The sequence below is a fragment of the Cherax quadricarinatus genome, chromosome 61 (assembly GCF_038502225.1).
Source record: "Cherax quadricarinatus isolate ZL_2023a chromosome 61, ASM3850222v1, whole genome shotgun sequence".
Taxonomy (NCBI): domain Eukaryota; kingdom Metazoa; phylum Arthropoda; class Malacostraca; order Decapoda; family Parastacidae; genus Cherax; species Cherax quadricarinatus.
The window spans coordinates 13,893,377-13,903,676 of record NC_091352.1 but is presented as its reverse complement, the minus strand read 5'-3'; the positions used below and the strand labels follow the sequence as shown (position 1 = coordinate 13,903,676).

The following is a 10,300-nucleotide window of genomic DNA, read 5'->3' as shown; positions in this document are numbered from 1 at the left end:
ACACAGCAACAACAACACACACAACAGCAACACACACAGCAACAACACACACACAGCAACAACAACACACACAGCAGCAACACACACAGCAACAACACACACACAGCAACAACAACACACACAGCAGCAACACACACAGCAACAGCAACACACACAGCAGCAACACTTGAAGCGTCAGTATCTGCTATATATTATGCTTCTTTTCTGTGTTCTATTATGGTGTTGCGAATTATTAAAGCAAAATGATTAATTAATACAAAGAAGTCAGATAAAGAGAGGAGAGGTAATTAGAGGGAGTGAGGGAGAGACGATGGAGAGAGAAAAGAGAAAGTAGTGAGAATAATGGAAAGAAAGAGTGGAAGAGTGTGGGGGGGGTAGAGAGGAAGGGAGAGGTAGGAAAAGCGAAGAGGAATGTATAAGAGGGAGAGAGGGAGAGAGAGAGAGGGAGAGAGAGAGAGGGAGAGAGAGAGAGAGAGAGAGAGAGAGAGAGAGAGAGAGAGAGAGAGAGAGAGAGAGAGAGAGAGAGAGAGAGAGAGAGAGAGAGAGATAGAGAGAGAGAGAGAGAGAGAGAATGGGGAGGAAGAAAGGAAAGAAGGAATGCAATAATTCAGAGAGGCAGACAAGTCTAGGAGAGTAAAGCAGAAGGCTCTCTCCCTCCTCTCACTCGCTCCGGCCACAGTAAAGACACATTTCAGAATATTTTTACTTTGCCAGCATTTCAGTCAGATGATCTCTCTTTGACAAAGATAAATACAAAACGAAACGTTGTCGAAATAAAACCCTCCGGTGTTAAAAATCCGAAGAAAATCTTATCTTATCTTATCTAACATATTCCAGTGTTCCTTAACTCCGCAAGCAAAGCATCAGTAGGCAACAAATTCCATAACTCTGCGAGAATAACATGGAAAGGCAACATGTTCCAGTGTTCCATAACTCTGCGAGAATAACATGGAAAGGCAACATGTTCCAGTGATCCATAACTCTGCGAGAATAACATGGAAAGGCAACATGTTCCAGTGATCCATAACTCTGCGAGAATAACATGGAAAGGCAACATGTTCCAGTGATCCACAACTCTGCGAGAATAACATGGAAAGGCAACATGTTCCAGTGTTCCATAACTCTGCGAGAATAACATGGAAAGGCAACATGTTCCAGTGATCCATAACTCTGCGAGTATAACATGGAAAGGCAACATGTTCCAGTGTTCCATAACTCTGCGAGAATAACATGGAAAGGCAACATGTTCCAGTGTTCTTGAACACTATTAATTCCATAGTCCCTAACCTTTAAATTTTTCAGCTCTGTGCTGGAGCTGAGTCACTCTTCTTATTAGAGTGAATAAAATTTCTTTATAAGAGGGTAAGAGACATCTCTATAATGAGCACTTCGGGGTCTCTCTTCTTTTTTTGTCTCCTCCCTGGCAACGAAATTGTATTACACGACGTTTTTCTGTTTTAAAGTTCACTTTACATGACTGCAGCTGTAAAAAGATAGAGACAGACAAAAAAAAGGTTTAAACAGAGTGAGACAGATAAAGATGGCTGAAAGAGAAAGTGACAAAGAAAGTGACAGAGAAAAAAGAAAAGGAAAAAATAGAAGAGAAAATAGAGAAAAGGAAGAGTAAAGAGAGACAGACAGATAGATAGACAAAGAGTTAGACAGTGAGGGACTCACAGATACAGAAAAACTGTTTCAAGAGAGAGAGAGAGAGAGAGAGAGAGAGAGAGAGGATGGTTGAGGCAGAAAGACTTGGCTCTCCCATAATGCTCTCAAGTCGGTCATTAAAGGTGTTTTCACCTCTGCTAATACACAGTAAATTGTTCCTAACGGCCGGGGATCAACATTAACCGGAGCTCCAGGCATTAGACGACAAGAAAAAATAACAAAGTGTTCTCTTCGTTCCTTGGATAACGTTGACCCGATGATTTTCAAGAACACAGTGTTCCAGCTCTCGGCCACACTAACTCCTAAGCAAAATATGCAACTTCAATTCATATATATATATATATATATATATATATATATATATATATATATAAAAATATATATATATATATATTTATATATATATATTCTAGGTAGCAGGTTGGTAGACAGCAACCGCCCAGAGAGGTACTACCGTCCTGCCAAGTGAGTGTAAAACGAAAGCCTGTAACTGTTTTACATGGTAGGATTGCTGGTGTCCTTTTTTCTGTCTCATAAACATGCAAGATTTCAGGTACGTCTTGCTACTTCTAATTACACTTAGGTCACACTACACATACATGTACAAGCATATATGTGTAAAATTGCAAAGGTTAGTGGATGAGTTTGAGAATGTGTGTAAAGGTAGAAAGTTGAAAGTGAACATAGAAAAGAGTAAGGTGATGAAGGTGTCAAATGATTTAGAGAAAGAAAAATTGGATATCAAATTGGGGAGGAGGAGTATGGAAGAAGTGAATGTTTTCAGATACTTGGGAGTTGACGTGTCGGCGGATGGATTTATGAAGGATGAGGTTAATCATAGAATTGATGAGGGAAAAAAGGTGAGTGGTGCGTTGAGGTATATGTGGAGTCAAATTCTGCCTATTCGGCACGACATATATATATATATATATATATATATATATATATATATATATATATATATATATATATATATATGTGTGTGTGTGTGTGTGTGTGTGTGTGTGTGTGTGTGTGTGTGTGTGTGTGTGTGTGTGTGTGTGTGTGTGTGTGTGTGTGTAGTATGTATGTATGTATGCATGAATAAACTAAGCTCCTCCCTGAGAAAAGTTTGTCAAGCTGGAACATACAAAATGAATCCCTTACAAACGAAGTGGAACCTGAAAAGTTTCGCCGCCTCAGGTCGTATTAATATTCCCTCAGACTTATGAACTGAACGGGAGGAAGGAATTAGGAACTACCCTGCCCTACCTCGGTTCAAATAATTTCTCGTCGGAAATATTTTTTCTCTCACTTATTTTTTATATAAAACTAAATTCCATCCAAAAAAATAAAAAAAAAGATTATCTACACTTAAAAAAAAAAAATCTACGAGAATATATCTCAATACCACAGTCAAGCAGTCACTCCATTAGCGCACGGAGGGTCGAGCTCCCAGAGCCACTCCTTGAATGGACCACACGGGTTTAGCCCTTCACATAAAATAATGTTGGGTTCGTAAGATCCCCAGACATACGTCTACCAAGCGAGATCATTCCTCCTCCGGAGACCTTTAAAAAGGTCCCCATCGTATATATTATTACCCGTGTCGTCCAGCTTACAAAAGAGCTGCTAATTAGAAGAGGCGTTGTGGAGCGTTAGTGCTTCAAATAGAGCGCCGCTCTAATAGAAGTAGCACAGAGAGTTTTCACCATTTTCTTTAATCGTAATTTGAAATGGGTTTAAAAGTGCTCTGGTGTATATGGGTTTAGGTCTCTCTCTCTCTCTCTCTCTCTCTCTCTCTCTCTCTCTCTCTCTCTCTCTCTCTCTCGACTCTTACTGACAGTGGAAATAAGCCATATAATTGACTTCGTTGGATTATCCTAGGTTAATAACTCACCTGGGTTATATAATCCTTAGCATGTCTTGCACTAAACTACCGTCCCGTCACCACCTTACCATAATCATTCTACTACCACCACCCCGCTACCACTACACCACCACCACTCTACCATAACCCTTCAACTACCACCCTGCTGCCACTACCATGCTACCACGACCCTGCTACCACCACTCTACCATAACCCTGCAACTTCCACCCTCAAACTCATCAGTTACTACCACTGTACCACCACCCCGCTACCACCACCCCGCTACCACCACCCCGCTACCACCACCCTGCTGCCACCACCCTGCTACCACCACCCTGCTACCACCACCCTGCTACCACCACCCCATTACCACCACCCTGCTACCACTGCCCTGTTACCACCACCCTGCTACCACCACCCTGCTACCACCACCCTGCTACCACCACCCTACTACCACCACCCAATTACTAACAGCCCCGACCCTAACCACAGCAACTATCACCCTGCCGCTAACAACAATCACCACTAACAACCACCAACCCAACCATTAACAACCACCCCCTCCCCCCGTCTACTAGAATTATTAACTAACCACAAGTCGTAAACACATCTGACTTGAAGACTTGAACGTAACAATTAACAACTGTCGATTATACCGATAAATTGTTTTAACGCCTATAATTCTGGTCTCCGGCCGCCAGGGTCCTGGACCCTTCGATGGAAGGGAGGGATAGAAAGGGTACCTTGTTGTTGTTGATGGGCTTTTGATCCATGGAACTGGTTTTACTCTCCCCTTCACTAGGTGAAATTTTGTCACCTACGGGTTTAGCGCTACTCATAAGGATAAAAGTAATAATAATAATAATAAACTTAATAATTATTATAATAAGTATCGCATTATATTGCATTTTCTCTTTTTTCAAGGTCATTATTATTATTATTATTACTATTATTAATAGCAATAGTAGTAGAAGTATCATCTTCATTATTAATATCATTATATTCAATGTAGAAGTGCTAAACCCAGTGGGGTCGTCCAGCACCTTGAGGGTATGGGAGGCAATCAGGTTCGATCAAGGGAAGGCGAGATCAAAGCCCCATCACAGGCATCAAGGAACTTCCTTGGAGGGACCAAAAAAAAACTGAAGAGGCACTAAGTCAAGGCGTTTTTCATGAAGCAGCACTTGTTATGAAGGCTCTCTGTACTAAATCTGTGTTTTTTTTCCTTCGTCGAGAGAAGACAGCAGTTCACTCTCGGTTAGATCTGACACTTCATAAATCCGATTCCTTCCTGATTTGGTAGACTTGATCGATCTGTGCATTGGTTTTTTACCAGTCTCTAAATCTAAATTTATCAATTTAAATGTATTTCGAGATCTTTCTTGATTAGATATCCTCAGTACTCTTGAATGGATATCTTTAGTACTCTTGATAGTGCTCATGTTTGTCCTCCACTGATATGCCTTTCACTTCAGATCTGCTTCAAGTGACGAGTACTTTGATAACACAAGGATAGCAGCGTTCTCAAGACCTGGATAGATAGTTATGTATGGGTTAATTATGAACACTGGAACAAAATGATCTTCGATGTTTTTTAAGAGTAAATTGTTTATTGTTGTTCAAGAAATGACTGAACATATACACTGGTAATATAAACTTCAATTGAATACAATCCCTTCAAAGGATGGGGAGAGGTCTTCATAATTATGGAGGACTCTTGATCAGGGGTATTAGGCTCCCCTTAACTGGAATCACTGACTGAGGTGTATTCTATCGAATCTATTAACGTCTAATGGAGTCTGTGAAATTTTGTGTAGTTTCTTCCACATGTTTATTCTTTATCTGAAGAAATGTTGCCTAGTTTCTTCTTGACGCTGATGAGTGAGCAGCATCTATCAGTATTCTTATTTACCTTATCTCTGCATCAAAGTATTTTGAATGTTGTGATCATATCTCTTCTCACTGTTTATCTACAGACAAAAAAAATCTAGCAAGTAACATCTTTCGTAGTAGATCTTTCTTCTCGGCTTCTTCAATAGTCTGGATGAATTCCTTTTAACTATATCGTGTTTCCCATTTTGTTTGGCTAGGTAAGGGTTCCACAGTGGCTCTGTGTACTCAAGTATTGGTCGCACATGTGGTGAAGAGTGACTTGAAAATCTTCGTTTAGGTTTCTGAAGGTCATTCCTTTGCGTGTATTTGTCATTCCAGGATTTCTCGCTATTTTTAATATTTTACACGCTCTTCCAGTGACCAATTAGTGCAATGACAGCCCCTATATCTTTTTTCTTTGTTTTTTTTTTCTCATCTATTGCTATTCTTACTCCTCTTTAACTTAATCGTCGCTCTTATCCTTTTCTGTTTCCTGTTTATGAGGCCTGGTCACAGACCGGGCAGCGGGGGTGTTGACCTCCGAAACCCTCTCCAGGTATCCAATCCGCTAATTGTTTCTGTGAATGCAATACTAATCTAGTGTGAAGCTGAATTGCCTAGCATCGATTCCTTGCCTATTCCCCTTGCCTAAAACTGTCTCTGTCTCTGTCTCTCTCTCTCTGTCTCTCTCTCTCTCTCTCTCTCTCTCTCTCTCTCTCTCTCTCTCTCTCTCTCTCTCTCTCTCTTTACACAGGGTTTGACAAGGTTAAGGATCCCTAGCTTTATTGACAAGCTATTTGCAGGTTAAGGATTCCTAACTTTATTGGCAAGCTAAGATCTGTTACCTACATCAGCTTATTTGAAAGCATTTTTATTGTTATGAAACATACAAGTAAGGAACAGGATGAAGTTGGAGCCATCTGTGGGCCAGTATTTTAATTTGATCAACTGACTTTATCTCTCTCTCTCTCTCTCTCTCTCATTCTCACTCTCTCTCTGCTGGTTGCCTGTTGAAAGAGGATCCAGTAACACTGTGTGTGTCGGGTGAGTGCATGGCTGAGTGTGTGTACTCCGACACGGAGGTTTAAGTGTGTGTCAAATGGAATCTTAGTAAACTTAAGCAAGCGTGTCGATGCCAGCCCCCTTGAGTGTCATTGACTATAAGGTTGATGTATCATAGATGAGGCAGAGAAGTTAACACGAAAACCGTATAGAAAGTTAGGAGGAAAAATTGCATTTACATTTCGAAAAAGTCCCTCCAGACCCCTCAATTGCTTGGGCATGTGGACAAGATACATCAGGCGTTACCTCTCTGGATCGCCACCTATTGATCCTGACGTTACAGTGGAAACCCAAGGTGCAAAACCAAGGTGCTTTTAATAAGCTATACTTCAGGTACACATCAGTTTCACCTACACAGCAGGCTTCTTAAGTCGAATACGGAGGTGAATAAAATAGTGGAGACAGTTGATGAAGTGTTCACTCCTTTAGTTTTGAAAGTTGTTCAGTTCCATAGCTTTGGTCTGGAATACTCCATATTCAAACTCCACTTCAAACTTGATAATGAAGCTCCTTTGAGCGAAACGTCTCCTCGGTAAATTTCCCATTAACACACATGTCTAAATTACGTATACTAGGTATATACATAACAGGTTACTGGAACCTACTAGTGGTGATGGTATTCACCTCACACCAGGTACCTAAAATCAATTACCTGGTGAGGATGTGTCAGCCGTTGTGTGCACAAACACTTGTTATACGCACCAGCACGAGACAGAAGAGGATCAGTAATCCTACCCGAGTGCATAACTTTTGACAGGCTACCGTTTGACATTGGTGATACTTGTAGTGTGGTCGTTGAAGATGCAGTCTCAGCACTTAAAAAAAAAATTAAATTATGACGAAGGAAATGTAAGGATTGATTTATAGGTAATGAAGCTGTTAATAATAATAATAGTAATAATAATAATAATAATAACGTAATTATAATAACAAGGATAGCTACATAAAGTTTATATATGATAAATAATGGCTAAAAGTCATATAAAATTGTTATTAAAAACGATACAAAAGATATATCGTAAATGTCAGGATAACTTAAATAAAAAAATATGTACGTGTATCTATGTGTGTGTATTGATAGCACATGTGCAACACCTAGGTATCCTTATTACCAAGACGTTTCGCCTGCCAGGGGATTTATCAATTTACAGACGTTATTTGAAGTGTTGTAAATGGTGACTGTAGAAGACCGGGAAAATCCGTCCCTGCTCCACATTACCATGGGTTAAAACTCTACCCTCCATCGTGAATTGCACGCAGGAGGAGGCCTACACCGGGAGACTTGACGCGCAGCATCAAGAAAATGAGTCCCAGTCTGGAACACTACGGTCCTCACACTGAAACCCAACGATCCACCCACACACTGGAGCACAACGGTCCACACACTGGAGCACATTGGTCCACACACTGGAACACAACGGTCCACACACTGGAGCACAACGGTCCACACACTGGACGGTCCACAACGGTCCACACACTGGAACACAACGGTCCACACACTGGAACATACACCGGTACAAGGGTCAGTGGGGTGAAGATTTAAGGTAATCATTGATATGGAGTGCGCGACGGTACTTTAGGTTTAAATTTTGATATTCCCGCTGACACTGGCTATGATCTTGCTGACTGTCAGCTACTGACAGTCTCACGGCTTCCAACTCTTTGGTTAAGGACCCAATCTTCTCATCTTTGTCTGCGAGTGTATTATAGTGATTGTGAAGTTCTCTCTCTCTCTCCTCCGTTAGCGACCGGTAACGCTTCAGCTGATTATACAGACCATTTGCTTCTTCCTTGAACTTAGTGACTGCTCGAAGCCACTGACGTTCCCGCATGTGATGATTAGCGCGAGTTTTGTCTAGTTCGTTATACTTTTCTTTCTTGCTCTTGAGTACTGCTAGATACTCCTTCTCCTCGCGATCTTTCTCATCTAACATTTTCTGTAGGTTCTCCAGATTATGCTCCATTAGATCGTTACTATGACTGAGTGTTTCGTGTTTACGTGAAGCCTTGTCGTACACCTTACGCTCCTTCTTGTGTTCCTTGAGAAGGACGTCATATCTGTACATAGCTTGATTGCGAGGCTCAGCCAGTTTGAAATTTTCCTTCTTTCTTTCTTCTGCGATTCGCTTAACATTTCGATGTTCGTTTTTAAGCTCATTATGATCACCGCGGAGCGCCTCAAACTGACTGTGTTTCTCGTTCAATTTCTTTTCTAAATCTTTAATTTTTTCCTCCAGTTCATTGTTTAAACTTCGGTGTTTGTCACTGTGTTCGACAATGTTTCTGTTTCGACGGAGATGTTTTTTGTACTTTTCTTTAAGTTCCTTCTTCTGTTTCCTTTCCTTTTTGTGCGACTGAAGGAGCTCTTGATAAGCTTTCAGCTGCCGTTCATGCTCTTCTTGTAAGTTATTATAATTGTGTTCAACCTCGTTACGAGCCTTTACCAAATTAGAGGTTTTTCGGTCCCATTTCTTCACACGAGCATTCGCTTTGCCATGTTTGCGTTTGAGGCTCTCATGGGTTTCTTGAAGAGCTCTCAGCTCAAGAGCTTTAGCATCAGCTAGAGCTCTCAGCTCCTCAGTCTTTCTGCGTTCCTGTTGCAAGAGCAGAGCAGCCTCGGGTACTGCCTGAGAACACTCCTGAGAGATACTCTCCATCTCGTTGTATTACTCTTTAGACTGACGTTCCTGGCGCCGGGACTCTTCAAGGAGGACCTGCAAGTTGTACAGTTGATCCTTGAGGGCGCCGTGATTGACCTTCTTAGCACTGTGCTGTCGAGGGTGAGCGGAGTCCTCGGCATCGTGCTGTCGCGGGTGACCTCCCTCAGCACCGTCATGTTGCGGGTGACCTCCTTCAGCACCGTCATATCGCGGGTGACCTCCTTCAGGAAGGTCTTCACGAGTTACTTCAACGTCAGGACCGTCTGCCTGACGTCTCAGTATCTCAGCCTCCAGGAGGCCATAATAGTCCGTGTGTTGGAGGTCAACTCGAGCTCTTGGGCTCTGGTCCTTGCCTTCAACAAGGACGTCACTACGTCTGTGGCCCCGAGACCGTCTCTTACCAGTCTCAGCGACTGGCAGGACACACGTTACTAAAATACAACAAATTATAATAATTTTTAAATTCATTTTTCTTTATTGAGATACATAACACACAGTATAAAAACATCAGCTTCAGTGACTGAAGCTGAACACGGATGATGTTTCGCCACTATACAGAACACAATATAAAAACATCAGCTACAGTGACTGAAGCTGAACACGGATGATGTTTCGCCACTATACAGAACACAATATAAAAACATTAACTACAGTGACTGAAGCTGAACACAGATGATGTTTCGCCACTATACAGAACACAACATAAAAACATCAGCTACAGTGACTGAAGCTGAACACAGATGATGTTTCGCCACTATACAGAACACAATATAAAAACATCAACTACAGTGACTGAAGCTGAACACAGATGATGTTTCGCCACTATACAGAACACAATATAAAAACATCAGCTACAGTGACTGAAGCTGAACACAGATGATGTTTCGCCACTATACAGAACACAACATAAAAACATCAACTACTGTGAATGAAGCTGAACACAGATGATGTTTCGCCACTATACAGAACACAATATAAAATCATCAGCTACAGTGACTGAAGCTGAACACAGATGATGTTTCGCCACTATACAGAACACTATATAAAAACATCAGCTGCAATGACTGAAGGAACACGGATGATGTTTCGCCCATACAAACATTTTCTTGTTGTAAATACAATACTTGAACAAATGTGGTTCAACTGTTTTTATCTTAATATATTTCCAGTTGAAGGAATTAGAGGTAA

General features: G+C 41.3%; 1 protein-coding gene across 1 annotated transcript; it reads right to left on the bottom strand.

Moving 5' to 3' along the window:
- Window positions 1-7,749: 7,749 nt before the first annotated feature.
- Window positions 7,750-9,477, bottom strand: LOC138854507 (golgin subfamily A member 6-like protein 1). The gene is made up of 2 exons (XM_070098247.1): window positions 9,301-9,477; window positions 7,750-9,270 (listed from the first exon to the last, which is right to left on the bottom strand). The coding sequence occupies exon 2, from the start codon at window positions 9,107-9,109 to the stop codon at window positions 7,976-7,978; it is 1,134 nt and encodes a 377-aa protein (XP_069954348.1). The 5' UTR covers window positions 9,110-9,270; window positions 9,301-9,477; the 3' UTR covers window positions 7,750-7,975.
- Window positions 9,478-10,300: the final 823 nt, after the last annotated feature.